At 43.8% G+C, this 17,707-nt stretch overlaps 1 protein-coding gene across 1 annotated transcript; it reads right to left on the bottom strand.

Moving 5' to 3' along the window:
- Window positions 1–225: 225 nt before the first annotated feature.
- On the bottom strand, window positions 226–2,238 carry LOC103632351 (F-box protein At1g47056). Its single transcript, XM_008654167.3, has one exon. It carries the CDS (start codon window positions 2,221–2,223, stop codon window positions 541–543), a length of 1,683 nt encoding a protein of 560 aa, XP_008652389.3. The 5' UTR covers window positions 2,224–2,238; the 3' UTR covers window positions 226–540.
- Window positions 2,239–17,707: the final 15,469 nt, after the last annotated feature.

Here is a 17,707-nt window from a genome sequence, read left to right as displayed (position 1 = left end):
CTTCATATCCAAGGTCATTTCTTCCATAATCAATAGTTTATGAATGGAAAGAAAATAGATGTCAATGTAACTTCTGAACACAGACAAAGAACAAGTGGCACAAAAAATATTTCCTCCCTCAAAATTTCCTACCTGGAGTTTCTTTGCATGCATAACAATTGATACATAAGCATAGTGGTACTTATGTCATAAGCACAAAAGAATTTTCGACAATGGACAGTAATATCCAAGAAAAATCACACTTTTGAAATGATCTGATAGTCTTGTTTCCACATCATATTTTTCAGCCCAAACAATTGTTTCTAAGAAGATTACAGCATGCAATCGCATGAATCCCTGTTGCTAGGACAATTAATAATAAGTATGCTCCAACTGACAAGTCTAGCAATATATCTAAATTCTTTAACCGAAATCAGAATGACAAGCATGGTACCATCCACAACGACAAACAGTGATACAACAAATAACAGCACCAATTAATTGAACATACAAATATAAAAGAATTTAAAGGGCTCAAGGAATAACCATGTCATCCAATTTTCATGACTCGTGACTTGTAGAGCAGGCTCCACGCGGTTGTCTTTGAAATATGGAAACAGAAAAGCTCCTCAACATCAAAGCACCCATCAGTGCTTTCCATCTTGATGGCCTGCCACTGCTTCCACTCGAAAGGTCTGGTCCTATCCGATCATCCAAATCCTCGGGCAAAACATCACTGCCGGCATTGTCTAGCGCACCACTGTCATCCACACTCCGACCATCCTGCAACTCACCAGCTCCACCAGGTGTGTCAAAATTCACAGCAAGAGCTCCATTCCTGCTAGCCCGGAGGTGCTCAGCACACTCAGAGGTCACCCGACGGCACTTCTTCACCTTAACCTTGACAAGGCGTGGGCAGCCTTCAGCAAGCTTATTCATTCCTGCATCAGACACTGGACATGCCTTGATGCACAGCTTACGCAAAGCAGAACATTTGGAGGCGACACATGACATCTCTGCATCACCAAACGTGTCGGACCCACACAGTGCGAGCCGCTCTAAGGTGGGGCAGTTCGTTGCAATCAACTCAAGACTTAATGATGTCAAATTCACACCAATGAGGACCAGTTCCTGCAAGCTGGAACATTTCTGTGCAACAGCCGCAAGCCCCCGGTCACCAATCCTGTTTGCTTTCCAACCATCAACATGCAGCTTGCGGAGGCGTGGCGACTTAGCAGCAAGCTCAGCTAATCCGATATCAGTGACCTCAGGTGCCTTGGCAAGGTAGAGTACCTCGAGCCCATATAAGGCAGCTACACCCCAGTCACTGACCTGCAGCTTCTCGAGATGGAGCTCGGCTAGGAGAGAATCCCTTGGAACGTCCTGGAGCACGATATCCCAGTTACCCGCGCATCTGATAATCTTGAGGGTTTTGAGGTTTGGCGACTGAGTGATCAAACAGGAGAAGCACTGGCCGTTGTACAGATCCTTAAGCGATAGAGATTGAAGGCGTGGGCTGGAGACGGAGATGGGCTCTGACTCAGCGAGGCCACGGAGGCGCTTGACGGAGAGCTCCTCGAGGTGGAGGCACGAGCGGAGGACAGCCTCGATTCCCTTGGCCCCGAAGTCGCAGGATCCGACGGAGAGCTTGCGGAGGTTGGCGGCCGCGGCGGCGAGCGCGGCGACCCCATCGTCGGTGACCGCACGCAGGGAGCGGAGCTTGAGGCGCCGAAGGCCCGGGCCGAGGCGGTCCGCAACTTGCGCGAGGGCCGGGTCGCCCACGCTCTCGGCGCGGCGGTCGCACTTGAGCGCGAGCTTGGAGACGGCGGGGAAGCGCGCGAGGAGGCGGGGGAGGGCGGATTCGGCGAGCGGCGATGCCCTGGCGTCGATCGCGAGGCGGAAGCGGGAGGCGGCCTCTACGACCAGCCAGCGGCGGCAAACGAGGGAACATCGCTTGCGGTCGCCGGAGCCGAGAAGACCGAAGACGAGGGCGAGGAGCTCCTCAGGGAGGTCGGCGGTGTGATCCTCCCCGACGGCGTCGGCGATGGAAGAGAGGATCTGCGGCGGAACGGACAGCGCGGGCGACAGAGGCAGGGGCGGGGGCTTGCGGTGGCGCGGGGCGGAGAGGCACTGGCCCATGGGAACGGGCGGCGGCGGATCTGCCGAGGAAGGGGAGGAGGACCGGGGAGGAGAGGAGTGGTTGGGTGGACGGCTGGACGCTGCGGACGCCACCAAGGGATTCATCCCGATTAAATGCTACTGTCCTGTCCGTGGGCTAATTCCACGCCAGTTTCTTTTTTTTCTTTGTATTATTATTACTACTATTAATTACTTTATTTCTGTGGTTTGCCTGGCTAGTCGCGTGCGATTTGGGCTTGGGCAAAACAATGACATTAGCCATTGACGCCGCTACTCTTACGAATTCCATAATTACGATGGCAAATCCTTTTTTCTAAATTTCCCGTTTGATGAAAGCTTTGTTTGACCTTTTAATATAAAGGATACTATCAGAAAAATACTCTTGATGTTCCGAAAGAGCAAAATTAAAAATGCTTCCGTTTATAAATATATGATATTATTGACTTTAAAAAAATTAACCATTCATCTTATTCAAAATAATAATGACTTATTATTAGTTTATGCTTGATTTAAAATCTTATATTTTTAAATAAATAATGAATAAAACGAGTGGTCAAAGTTTTCGAAAAAAGTCAACAGTGTTATTTGTGAACGGAGGTAGTATCCTATACGCTTAAATTGTCTTAAATATGACTTTGAATATTTTGATTTTTTTGAATTTTTTAATAAGAGGCTTCGGTCAAATTTGATGTCGAAAAGTTAAGTGAATTATAAACGGGGACAAAGAGAGTATATCGTAGTGACAAATGTGGTTTACTCTGACTTTCTTCAGTGAATTGTGTAAAATAGGAGGCATGAAACCGTAGATGGCACTGTTTGCCGTTGTTTGTAGAGTGTCACACCCGGTCCTATGGGCAAAACCGAATACATAGCATATATGTGCCAGAATCTATTTATCACATATATATTGACGTCACAAGTGTAATATATCAAAAGACAATGTAATAAATGCGTAAAGAGTGTATAATAACTTTATTACATCATCCAGACATAAAAGCCTCAAATAGTATCATCATCAAAGTACGACGGATATAGCATGGGCAATCTTCCACAAGAAGATGACTCGCACATCGCTAGACTCAGTACTCGTCATCACCATCGTCACAGTCTTCCTCATCAGCTTCTAATCAAAATATTAGCAAGGGGTGAGCTTATTTATGGTGGGGGCTCAGTAAGTGGGAGAAGTTATACAAGGTTTACAAGGTAGGCTATGGATAATCGGTAAGCATTTTAGTTGGTCAATATTTTATTAACAACGCCTATCTTACTAATTGTAAGTGTATCTTAAAATATCTCAATTAATCATAAGCATATGATTATATCAAAAACATTTAAGTGAAACCACTTAAGCAAAACATTTATAAATCATCGGATCACGATTTGTTCTCCATCTTTAAGTTCAGTTATCATGTGAGGGTCCAGGTTGCACTTAACCGTGAGCACGGCTCACATATCATTTTACACTCTGCAGATGTGGTACAACTTTATCTACAAGCCATGTATCCCATCTAGCCTAGGTTGTACGGACACATAAACACTGCCGAGGTGAATGGCTAGGGATCCATTATGAGGCTTCCACAAAATATTCTTAGTACATAGCCATCCACTAAGGTTTCCACATCAGTATTGAAGGCCCTCTAGGCGAGGTAACTTAGCCAAGACTACCACCCTATGTTAATATGAGCTGCCACCAAACCACTTTCATCCCCTCTTGCCCATCTTTTAGGTAGGGTTGCTAAGCACTATGTCTATAAAGCTATTTACCAAAGCCAGAGCCATGATAGCACTCGTGGTTGCACTGTTATCCTGGGTGGTCACTCCATGTTTCATTTAATATCCATGTTTCATTTAATATGAAATGATCTTGCTTAACCATCGGGTTAGCATTATAATACAAATCTCATTTCTGAAACAATAGTATCATTAAAGAGTGACATCATAATTATCAAGTTGAGTAGTAGCACAAATTGTTAAGCATAGTATTTATCCCAGGGTAATCAAGGAATAGGGTTGTATTTCTAGGAAATCCTATTTAGGCAAATTCCATCAAATTTATGCAAATATCCAAATGTAAACATTATTATATGCATTATTTGGATACAAACAGAAATGCAGAGGGAGAATTCACTTGTCTTGCTCAAAGGCGTCTTGTAGATCGTCTTCAAACATATTTTGGTCTTCTACCACGAATTCAGCTTTTAATATAGATTCACATATCGTACATACAAAAGAAAATATTCACCAAATAAATAAACATACATCATTACATGAATAACATACACCATTACATGAATAAACATACACCATTACATGAATAGACATATACCGAACAAACCATACTTATAAAAATATCTAGAATAAACTTAATTTGTAATCATTTCATTAGTCTACTCGTATTGACATCCATTTGCTACAACATAAAATATAAGCGCTACTTTTGATTGTCACTAGTGAAAGTTATATGGAATTTCGACTACAAAAGTATTTTACATAACATAGCTTGGATGAAATGATTTAATCAGTTCCATGGAAATAAATTAATTATTAATCAATTATCTATACCATAAATGTATGTATATTTTTAGTTTTATCTTTTCTTTCTAAAAGAAAATGTCATCTTAATAACCATAGGTCAAATAATTTCAATAATAAATTAAACCACTGATTGGACTACAATGTTTGAATTATTATGAACACTGGTATTACTTATATTACCCTTACACTAATAAAGTTTCTATTATTTATTTAGTATATCTAAATTAAGTATATGAACCTATGAGTTTAAACTTCTTGACAAATTCTAAAATTCATTATAAACAAAGTTAATTGTGAAATTACTCATCTAGTGTTTTCATCAATAACACGTGATCTACCAAACCTTGTCATTTTTCTTTCTAAACACAATTACAGAATAACTGTAGGCAATTAGCATATACCATATGACAGATAATAATATAATAATTCATCGCATACACATAAAATCAATTGTTTACATACACATGATTTCTAAAACAAAAAAATCACAAATTCAAACAAATAATTACGGAAATCATGAACTAATTCACATATGACTTTTAAATTTTTTATAAAAATCGGGTTATCTTCAACCTTGCGATGAACGGAGGGGGTTCGGTCATGGTGAGTGAAGCGTCCCGATCCTTTGCGAATCAAATGTGATACAATTACTAGTCCTAGGAGGCTAGTAAACACATTCATTTCTTCAAATAGTATAGAGTCTCGAAAGTTATTACAATACCAAATTGCAAGTTCTAGCGAGCCTGGAAACATAGCACAGTGGAAGATCATCTAGCCCAAGCCACAGGCAGACTGGGTGCAGACACAACCCCCTTCTAGTCGAACATAGCAGAAAAGAAGTCTTCGGTAGCTAAAAAACATAAATAAATCTGGGTGAATACACTAGGTATTCCGCAAGCCCATCCTGCACGTAAAAAGAGAGATACCTATATGGTACATGCTTGGTATGGTGGAGTTGAAGTCACTCATTTTTTTTAGAGAAAGGTGATACTTGTTGTTTTACCGAAAAGAGAGGAGTAGCACATTTTCACACTCAACCACCACTAAGCTTCCCGCTCCCGTGGCATTACTTTTGTTTCCAAAAACACCCACACACTTTCCCTTTTTATGAAGATCCAAAACAGTAATTGTCATACCACACCAGACTCGTCCATACCAGTGGACACGGACTATTCGAATAGGTTTCAAACTCTGCATAGAGGTGTACACTTTACCCACTAGTCCGGCTCTACGGTCTCATGGCCAATGAGACCCGAATCCGAAGCACTTTCCTTCCTTGCACGTCCTTACCTTAACAGTTATACCGGAAGGAACAAGGCTACCACCATGCCCAAACCGGACAAAACATTCCCCTTCCTTATCCTCCCGAGGCTCCCCAGCCGTCATAACCCTGGGGTTCGGACTGTGCAAGTTCAGATTGAGTTACTGCCCATACAGTCTCGAGTGATTGTACTTGCCATGAGTACAGGTAGTGAAGGATGACAAATCGGTACTTATATGAGGGGACAATCCTTCATTCTCACACCTAACCCGGCTGAGCCATCACCTTAGGCCCTCCCCTAAACCAGGGAGTCCCTGATCATCCCTCTCAGTTGGTGATAAGGGTGAATACCCTTCATCATATACCCCTTGAAAACTTTTCTCTTTTTAGAAAAACCATTGCCTCGACCCACATTTTTGTACCCAAAAGATATTCTTTTAATGCAGGCTATCACTCGACTCACAGTGCATAGAACCCAACCCATATCCCGGCTTAGGAAGTGGTAGAAAGAGTAGGTAATTTATGCATCAAGGGAAGAATGAACTTGCCTTCGTCGAAGCTCTCTTGGCACGAAAGCTCTATTTCCGGGAGGTCGGGCTCCTGCCCTTCTTCCGGAGCTACGATTTTCGGAGGGTCGGACCCCTCTTCGCCTTGCAAAAATAGGCAATAACAATACATCAAACATTGTTGGCTAATAAAGTGTGTCAAGTTATAAGTATTATTATTTTGTGACTTAAAGAATATTTGGACAATTTTTGGTGCATAAATTATCAATATGTGTGTGTATATATATATAAAATGGGAAAAAGAGAGAAAAGGAACAAGAAAAGGATTTCTTGGTTTAAACGGGCCGGGGGGGATTTCGGCCTAGCCGAGAGCGCGCGCGCCCACGCGGACGGCCAGCCCAGCTAGGCCCACCAACGGGGCACGACGCGAGGATGACGTCGCGCGGGCCCACACGCTAGCGTGGGGGAGGGGAACAGCGTCAGGAGGGAAATGGCGGTCCGCCCGCGGTGGGGAGGAACCGACTATCGGCGGTTCTTCGCCGGTGATTCGGTTCTGGGTGGTCGGGGTGGTGGCATAGCACGACGCGGGGGTAGGGGGTCATGGTGGTGGGGTCAATTTGGCTAGTGGGGGCTCAGGATGGCCGGTCCATGGTGAGGTGGCGGGCTCCCGTGGCGGTGAGGTCACCGGTGAGGCTTACGGGGCGTGATAGGTGAAGGATGGTGGTCGTGTTCGTGGTGAGATGGTGAAGCTTGTGAACCACATTAATTTGACTCTAGGCTGTTGGAGAAAGGAGGGAGAGCTCACCGAAGCGGAGGGAGCACTACAGGAAACGCCTAAATTTTCGTGGGCCAAAAACCCACGAAAATAAGCGTAAACCGACGAAAATAGGCTATTTTCGTTGGCATACCGACGAAAATAGCCGCCGAAAATATGTTCGGCGAAAATAGGCAACTATTTCCGTCAGTACCGACGAAAATGACCTATTTTCGTCGGCTTCCCCAAGGCCGACGAAAATAGGCTGGGTATTTACGTCGGCCTCGGTGGCTGGCAAAAATAGGAACTTTGTTTTCATCGGCCCTGGTGGCCCACGAAAATAGCTGGCGCCTGCATGTATTTTCGTCGGCCTCCGAATAGGCCGACGAAAATGCATGATACCCCCCCCAAAACAGATTTTTCTGCACCTTTTAATTCACAGCAAAATAAACATATACACAATCACATATACAGGTTTCACAAGCAATACAGTTTTCACAAACAACATTCACAAGCAATTACATAATTGTTTCAAACATATTCCATACATAGTCCATATATAGTCCATACATAGTTTCAATAGCATAATCACATCCATAATAAAGTCTATACATATCCATACATAGTCCATAAACAAAGTCACTACTCACTCCTGCGGGCTGTGGGAGTTTTGGCCACTCCCTCCTCCCCCACCAGGAAGGTGGCCACTCCCTCCAGAACCATGGACGAGGACGTCTTGGACGTTGGCAGCACCCTCCGATCCCTGAGCATGTGACACTGAACCCTGCAATTCATCAATAATTCAAATAAGGTTGTGTTTTGCTATCCCTATACCTATACATTGCTATGTTTGTTCACTATTTGCATAAAACTAAACATGGAATGTCACCTGTGATCCATGTTGATGAGGAGGCTGTGCATGCATCCACGGGTACTGTTGTACTGGCCACCCCTGAGGTGGTGGCACCCACCCCATCGGTGGCGGTGCCATCCACGCTTGAAATGGCTGAGAGCCGCCGGTGGCTGGGTGACCGGTGGCACCCATCCTGGGACTGGCTGTGATCCTTGGGGTGGTGGAGCCGTCCAAGTGCCTGGAGGTGCCTTGAAGCGTCCCGAATCCTCTGGGACTCAAATGTGATACAATTACTAGTCCCAGGAGGCTAGTAAACACATTTATACATCAGATGATACCAAATCTGCTTAAACGAGACAAACCTACAAAGGTGGCGAACAACTTTAAGAGTTGGTCCACAACTCGGGACATATCATCAGAGTGGGGCTGAAGCAGCCCGATATACGCAGCGAAGCAATTCAGCGGTCCAACAGCCACAGGCAAGGTTGGGAACAGTCGTAACTCTTACCCGATCTCCTTTTTCTGAAAAAACAACAAATAAGCAAGGGTGAGTACAAACGTACTCAGCAGCCCACCTTCACCCGCGGAATGGGGAAATCAGATATAATGCATGGAATATGTAGAGCTCAGGATATTTGCAGAAACAACAATATTTTATGTAGGGTTGTTTTGAAAAACATTTTGTATTTTGCAAAGTGCATCCTCTCCAAAAGGAGTAGGAAGTTTTTCAGTATTATAACAAAATCCCCTGGACTAAACCATCCAGGTATCTCAGCAGTTTCCCACTGGTTTTCATTTTCAAAAACAGCTATTGGACTTCCCGTCCACCATAGCTCACGGCTCAACCGCCGAACCTTTTAAAAACCACTTTTATCAAACGCACCCTTTTTTTAAAACAAAGCATTAATTGCCATACCATACCAGACTCATCCATTCCTGTGGACACAGACTATTCGAATAGGTTTTCAAACTCTGCGCAGAGGTGTACACTTTACCCACTAGTCCGGCTCTGCGATCTCATGATCAATGAGATCCGAATCCGAATCTCTTTCTTTCCTCGCACGTCCTAACCTTAACGGTTATCCGAAAGGAGTCAGGCCACCGCCATGTCCAAACCGGACAAAACTTTCCCCCTCCTTATCCTCCCGGTGCTCCCCAGCCTTCATAACCCTGGGGTTAGACCGTACGAGTTCAGATTGAGTGACTGCCCACACAGTCTCGAGTGGTTGTACTATTAAAGAGTACAGGTAGTGAAGATGACAAACCAGTCCTTATATGAGGGGACAATCCTTCTGCTCACGCCTAAACCAGCTGAGCCAACACCTTAGGCCCTCCCCTAAACCAGGGAGTCCCTGATTATCCCTACTCAAAGGTGATAAGGGTGAAAACCCTTCATCATACACATTTTGAAAAACATTTTCTTTTGAAAACTCACACCTTTCCTCAAATCATTTGTAACAAATATATCAGGGATTGATTGCGGCAAGCGGCTGGGTGGCCATAATAACTTGTCTTAAAATCATATCATGCATAAAATAACAGGCTGAGGGTTGTGGTTGAAAAATCATAGGTAATTTATGCATCAAAGGGATCCAGTGAGCTTGCCGTGCTTATTCGGCGAAGGGGGAAGGGGAGCTCGCGGAACTGGCTTCTGGCTCCACCGCTTAGCGTAGACTCGCGGATCTGGCCTCCACGAGACGACACGAACGCTTCGATAACTATGCAACATGAACAAGCAAACATACAAACGAGCAAGTATACCAACAAATATTTAGTATAGTGGTCAGAATAGTGATACATGGATGGGTAGAGTCTTGAGTAGAATATGTGTCATGTGGTGTTGTGATACTACTAGTGGTGGAGCGGAGGTGCTTACCAGGAGGGTGGACTGGAGGCGAAGCGACACTATGCGTGTAGCCGGCAGAGCAGAGTAACTGAGTGGGTGGAGTGTTTGCCTTGGCTGAGGGTGTTGAGTGTGTGTGGAGAGGGAGAGGGTAGCTGGGTGTATTTATAGCTGGGTGTATGTGGTGTAGCACAGTGAAGTTCACTGTTGGTGAGAATAGTGACGAATGAATCGTCTGACTTAGTATGAACAGAAGAGTCATAGGCAGGATATGGGACAAGAGTATTTTGGGAGTTTTCTAGAATATGGACCATGCTTAAGGGATGACATGGTTGGATAGGGAATAGTTTGATAAGAATTTAGAAACGAGAATTATTGGAATCTAAGTTTGGGAGCCTGGTTCGAAGGAATCTCAAAGTTAAGCGTGCTCAACTTGGAGAAACCTGGGATGGGTGACCAGATGGGAAGTTCCCACTGGAAGGAAAACCACAGTCACCGGAGTTCGTATGATTGGAACATGGGTCTGGCTGGTCTTAGGTGGACTGGACAGCATGATGGATGAGTAGTTGAAATTTGGGATGACTAGATGACCCATGAATAGTAACGATGATTAGTAACGATGAATAGTGGCGATGGAAAAGAAATTATAGATATCATCGATGAATAGTAATGATGATGAATAGTAACGATGATGAATAGTAACGATGATGAATAGTGTATGTGAATAGTAACGATGAATAGTAATGGTGAATAGTGATGGTGAATAGTTCGTATGAACGAACGATGAACGATGAATAGGAACTATGAACGAACGGACGAACGATCGAATGATCGGACGAACGAACGATCGGGATTTCGGCAGCATAACGGCAGGAAAAGATTATTTGGACGAACGAACGGATGAACGATCGAATGATCGTACAAACGAACAATCGGAATTTCGGCAGCATAACGGCAGGACAAAGATTATCTGGAAGAACGATGAATATGGACTATGAACGAACGATGAACGATGAATAGGGACTATGAACGAACGATGAACGATCGAATGATCGAACGAACGAACGATCGGAATTTCGGCAGCATAACGGCAGGACAAAGATTATCTGGAAGAACGATGAATAGGGACTATGAACGAACGATGAACGATGAATAGGAACTATGAACGAACGATGAACGATCGAATGATCGAATAAACGAACGATCGGAATTTCGGCAGCATAACGGTAGGAAAAAGATTATTTGGACGAACGAACGGACGAATGATCGAACGATCGGACGAACGAACCATGAACGATCGGACGAACGATCGAACGATCGGACGAACGAACGAACAAACTAAGAACAGGGGACGAACGATCGAAGAACGATCGAACGATCCTTGTGCTAGTGTGTGCTTGTGTGGAACATGGAGTGGGTGTGTGTGGGGGGGGAGAGAGTTGCCATGAAATGGCTTGGGGTGGGATGAGAGGAGGCCCTTGCCCCTCTATTTATAGCCATGGTGGGGGGATTAGGGGGAGGGATGAGAGGATTAGTGGGAGGATGAGAGGATTAGTGGGAGATTAGCATGTATTTGTCTTGTATAAGTGAGATTTGCTTGTAGAGCTCACCGTATGACACTGGAGGCATACATATACGTATGAGCATGAGGAAAGTTATGAAGAAAATATTTATAGGGACTTGAAAAATGATTCTGAAGGTATTTCTCAGGAGGAAAATATCTGGAGATATATCGGTGGAATATTTGGGCAGTATTTCTGGAAAGAACTTGAAGAGGATCACTAGGGAAATATCTGTAGGATATTTTGAGGAGGATTTTAGAGAGAATATAGACCACTATAATTTATTTGTTGATATCAACTCGCAAACAAACACTTTGAAATGAAATTTGAAATTCATTTTGAATTTAGGGCGAGTTTGAGAAAATTTCAGAATTTGAATTTTTGGGATGCTACAAATCTACCCCACTTAAAAGGAATCTCGTCCTCGAGATTCGGCTTAGAAGGGTTATGGGTATAGCTTTACTTCAGCTACATATCTTCACTTTGCAGACTCTTCGAGGAGATGGAACTTCAACAAGATCTGGTCTGGCGGAGCATCTGGTTGCTGATTGCAAACGCTGGTTTTGGCTACTCAAGATCATCTTCAGGCTTCTAGGTTTCGCTTGGCAGCTAGCTTATTGAAGAAGCATCGATGCCAACACGCAAACCTTTCTCTTGCGGACTTCCACTTGGATTCCTTCCTTGATTGGTCTTCTGGTGCTTCATCAACAAAACTTGGGTGACCACTTCTCATCCAGAAACTTATATGCTTTGATGATCTGGTCCTCCACAAGCTTGCTACAGGCCTTTTTTCTTTTTCTCCATAGCAGGAACCTTACTGGAACACTACCCCACTTAAAAAGAATGAGGGTAGATCTCTTGAATCTTGGGGATTTGAACTCCTTGAAGTACCTCATAACAAGGGTGTTACGGGGCCTTCTTCTGCTGTTGCTGCTTGAGCAGGCTGCGGAGAAATGACTAACACAGGGTTGATTCTGGGACAACCTTCTTCTCATCTTCTCTTCACTATCTTCTTTTCACTGACCCTTTCTTTCTCTTTGCTCTTCCCACTGGAGGATTCTATCGATGAGTATTACCATCATACAGAGGAGGAAACCAAAGACTATGAACCATGTGCAACAGTCTTCAACCCAAGAATCACCGAGCATTGTGATCTTAGGGGCGAGGGAGTGGAAAATGGAGTTGCTTGCTATTTGGCAGGGAGGTTTATCTAGAGTGTGCTTTGCTTTGAGCGAGATGGGAGTTGAGGGAGCTGGTGGGGGGGTTTATAGGCGAGCGGGGGTGCTCGGGGGGGGGGGGGGGGTGGAGTGGTGGTGATGGAGCAGGTGCCACACGGTAGTAGACGCGACAAGGGGAGGGGGGGACTTGGTGTTGCCGGCGACGATGGCGGCGGTGGGTGCGCTGCAAAGGGGGCGTGGGCGGCGGTAGTGCGCTGCAAAGGGGGGCGTGGGGCGGTGGTAGTGCGCATGGAGGCGGGCACGCGTGGGGGGGGGCACGGGTGAGTGGTGGGGTCGATGACCCTGATGTTTGTGGTCTCTGGTTCCAAGAATCTTTGCCTCTGTGTATGGTAATAACTCCTTCTGTCCTCTTTTCCTGTTTACTTTGACTCAGGGGCAGTGCTTTGATTCTCACGGTCGGTCCTTTTGACTGAGTAGCTGGACAGGTTCCTTATGTAGCTTATTCCAGGCTTCAAGAGTAAGCTTCCCGATATCTTCTTGGGTAAGACACTTTTCTCTTCAGATGGGTTAAGATGAGAATGGAAGCATAAGGTAAGGATTAGCTCTAATTTGTGATATATGTTTTTAGAGAAAACCTTTTTAAGAAAAACGAAAAGAAAACACACAAGCTCAGCAATGATAAGCACAAACAAATCAAATGTTTTGAATAAGGGAAGAATAGAGTTTTTCCAAAGCACGGGCTACTCAGATTCGGGGGCTAAGCATAACTACTATTGCTTGGCTCCTGAATTGAGAACTATGCTAAATGCAACTTATGAGTACTAACGTTAAAGCATCACATATGCACTCAAAAGGGGAGAAAACATCAAGGGCCCGTTTGTTTGATTGGAATTGGATTGAATTGGAATTTAATTCTTGGCTGATTTGTTTGGCAATTTATAGAATTGGAAATTAACTTTCCATCCATTTCTTGGGCTAGAATTAGAAGCAAAAAAACATTCCTACCCTAAAACGAGGAAACAAATTCCTCTCGAGCGCCGCCCGCGCCCGTGCCGCCTCCTCCCCGAGCACGCCCGCGCCCGCGCCGCCTCCTTTCCGAGCGCCCGCGCCGCCTCCTCCTCCCCGAGCACGCCCGCGCCCGCGCCGCCTCCTCTTCCCCGAGCGCCGCGCCGCCTCCTTAGACTACGCCTCAGGTACTTAGCTCCTTCACGGTGCTCTTGCGTTTGTTGCGATCTCTCCTGAGTTACCTAGGTTAGATTCAACATGTCGTGGTAACCGATAGGTGATTTCATGGTGCGTCTAGACCCCTGCTGAACCTAAACGGGCCGATCCAGTAGACCCAGTGGTTGGTCCAGACCCCGGTGGCCATGGCGGGACCGAAGGACCGCGTCGGGTTCATGGACGCGCCGGTGAAGTTGCCGCCGGCGAGGCTGTTGGCGCCGACTATGAGCCCCGTCAGCAGCGGGCCGATGGTGCGGACCTGGCTCCGCGGGTCCAGGATCATGGCGTAGGTGACGAAGAGCAGTGAGAAGGTGAGGATCACCTCCATCACCAGGCCCTGCATCGGGCTGTTGCCAGCGCCCAGGGCGTGCACCGGGGTCACCTGCATTTTTCACATTTTTGGTCTAGGACTAGTGTAGCTTCTGTTCTTAATTCATGGTGGAAAAAGTGACGTTAAACAAGTTTTAGTGAGTTCACAGCTGTCACAGCATACAGGTTCATTGCTATCTCCATTCTCGAATATTTGTTGCTCCCTGGTTCATTTTCGAACTAAACTAGGACAAATATAAACTGTGACAAATAAAAAAAGAATGGAGGGAGTATTTGACTGGTAACTTCACCAGCAACTGTTATGCAAATCAATACTTGGTGATCACCAAATCTGAGCAGCTGATTAGATACAATCTGTGGTCATATATGCAGAGTAGCCAGAGCATGTTGAAACTGACCCTCAACTGTGCAAGCGTTCATGTAAACCTTTTTCTTCTTCTTAAGCGTTCATATTTGTAGTTATTTTTTCTACTTTTCAAACAGTAGACAGAAAAACCTCAGTTTTATTTCTTTTCCTACTTCCAGCACAGAGGCTCTCACCCATTCGAGCCCAGCCCAAGTTGATCTGAGACAGACAAGCATGGCCGGCCAAAATCTGCCCAAACAAAACTTCCCATTTTACTAGTTAATTTCTAGTTAATTTTAAACTCAACACAGCTGAGTCTTACTAGTATTCTTCCAATTTTTTAGTTGTTGTGCTTGGAATATGTTTCTAATTCTGTAGCAGTACGTGTAGTTGTTCATTATATATGCTGATTGATGATCACTAAAAAATAGCTAAGAGCATGTTCTTTTTTCAAACAGCTGTGCATTCAATCGTATAAACTGTATATGCATGTTTGTTCAAGTGTGCTTATGATGTATGGTTTATTTGCTGTAGATGCCTCACAACAACTTAGAATTGGTTAGAAGAAATTTGGGGGAAATGAGAGAGAGGCGTAGGAAGAAGAGGCTGAGAGTAGCATCCTTATTTGTTGCAACTGTCATGGGCATGATTGCGGAATATTATTATCGGAAAAGACCTAGACATCTTATGGATCCCTCTGAGGTGATAGAGAGAGATGTAGCTGGTCGGAAACAAATGCTAAGGAATCTGTATCAAGGATCAAATGTTTATTGCTATGACAGTTTGCGTCTAACTAAGAGATCCTTTTCGGACCTATGCACTATCTTACGTGAGAGGTGCGATATGTGTGACACCTTCAATGTGTCGGTAGAAGAAAAGGTTGCTATGTTTTTGCTTGTAGTGGGTCATGGCACTAAGATGAGGATGATTCGTAGCTCATACGGGTGGTCACTTGAACCAATTAGCCGCTATTTCAATGAGGTGTTGAGAGGTGTTCTATCATTATGCCATGAATTTATCAAGCTTCCTGATCCTTTAGCTGTACAACCTGAAGATTCTAAGTGGAGGTGGTTTGAAGATTGCCTTGGAGCACTAGATGGTACACACATTGATGTTTTTGTACCTTTGGCTGATCAAGGGAGGTATAGGAATAGGAAGCAACAAATAACCACCAATGTTTTGGGTGTTTGTGATCGACACATGAAGTTTGATTATGTTCTAGCTGGATGGGAAGGGTCAGCTTCAGATTCACGTGTGCTACGTGATGCCATGTCTCGGGACGATGCATTTGCTATTCCAAGTGGAAAATATTACCTAGTAGATGTTGGATACACCAATGGACCAGGCTTTCTTGCTCCATATCGATCCACTCGCTACCACTTGAATGAGTGGGCTGCCCAAGGGAATAACCCATCCAATGCCAAGGAATTGTTCAATTTGCGCCATTCAACAGCTAGAAATGTGATAGAGAGAACGTTTGGGCTATTGAAGATGAGGTGGGCTATATTAAGGAAAAACTCATATTTTGACTTACAAAATCAGATTAGGATCATCAATGCTTGTTGCATATTGCACAACTTTGTAAGGGATAGGCAAAGAGATATGGATGATTTACTTTTAGGCCAAGTTGATCAAGTAATATCTGTTGAATCTCATGATGTTCAAAGTGAAGTGAGTATGATTACCAATGTGCAGTCATCAAATCAATGGACTAACTTTAGGGACACCAAAGCTAACCAAATGTTTGATGATTACCAAGCGAGACGTGGACAATGTATGATAATTTTTTTAATATTTCTTTTTTTGCAAATATTGTGTTGCTCCTCAATAACTCTACTAACCTTTGTAATTTTTTTTATTTGTAGGATATGGAGAAGGGTAAGAAGTCAGGCTCGGGCAGGGGCTACATTTCTTGGAATGATGATATGGACAAGGCACTTCTTGACACATTCGTGGAGTACTACAACAAGGGTGACAGATGCCAAAATGGGTGGAAGTCTCATGTCTACACGGCTGCTATCAAGAATGTCCGAGAAAAGTGCAATGTGGAAATCACAAAAGACAACATCATGTCAAGGAACAAGACATTTGACAAGCACCACACTATCATCAATGGTATGCTACAAACAAGTGGCTTTGGTTGGGATTGGAGCAAGAACAAGATATCCGTCGATAGTGATTCTGTATGGGAGGCTTATGTGGCGGTAAGTTTCAATTTTTTTGTTTTTCTGTTGTTACAACTTAATAGACTTAATAGACTAAATAGACTATAGAAATTCTAGATCAGCATAGTCATTTTCCAGAAAAAAAAACTTCATGTTTGTGTGTAGATACATGTACAGAGTATCTCCATGTACAGCGAGGGACAATAAATTTAGATACATGTACAGAGTATATAAATTTTCTGTTTTATGGGTACAGAGTACATAAATTTTCTGTTTTATGGGTATAATCCAATTGAAATGCAAAAGATTACTTCTTTTGTTGCTGTACAGTCCAACAGCCGTCTGCAAGAACGCTTGTACAAGCACATGATCCTAGTATTTATTTGCATATGGAACTTACTTTTTTTCCACCATTGTCTATCGAGTACAGTAGCTAGTACTGGCTGCGTTACTCAGCGAATGATAGTCGGACTTGTCCCAATAGCAGTCCAATTTTCTGTTTTATGGGTACAGAGAGACTGGAGACTGGAGACATGTTGTACTGCTAGTTTTCTGTTTTATGCTGTACTCCAGAGTATAAATAAGCATTACAGAAAAATAAGCATGTCTCCAGTCTCTTCTGTTTTCTGTTTTCATGCTGTTTTCTATACTGGACTACAAAATAAGCAGAAAACTAGCCAATCATGTTTTCTGGAGTACAGAGAGACAGAAAACATGTTTGTTTTATGGAGTACTGTTTTCTGTACTGGAGACATGCTATACTGCTAGTTTTCTGTTTTCATGTTTTATGCTTAGTATGCCAAATTGATCAATTCTTAGTTTTCTCTTCTGTTTTCTACCCAATGATGTGTTCTAGCCTTTTTGGAAGGTGTGTTTTTAGTGGCTCTCTGAGAACAACATGTTTTCTGTTTTCTGTTTTCTGAACCTTTAATAAGTTTGTCGATCTGATACCTCAAATTGTTTTCTGCAGAAAAATAAAGAAGCTAATGGGTACAGACACAAGACAGTCTTATATTGGGACTCGATCAACTTGGT

Source organism: Zea mays, chromosome 7 (assembly GCF_902167145.1).
Source record: "Zea mays cultivar B73 chromosome 7, Zm-B73-REFERENCE-NAM-5.0, whole genome shotgun sequence".
Classification (NCBI taxonomy): Eukaryota; Viridiplantae; Streptophyta; class Magnoliopsida; order Poales; family Poaceae; genus Zea; species Zea mays.
Note: the sequence above shows the minus strand (reverse complement) of the source record. Positions and strands in the feature narration are given on the sequence as shown.

Bases quoted from the DNA above. Each gene is read 5' to 3' on its own strand.
- LOC103632351 (XM_008654167.3), bottom strand. From the start codon at position 2,223: ATGAATCCCTTGGTGGCGTCCGCAGCGTCCAGCCGTCCACCCAACCAC.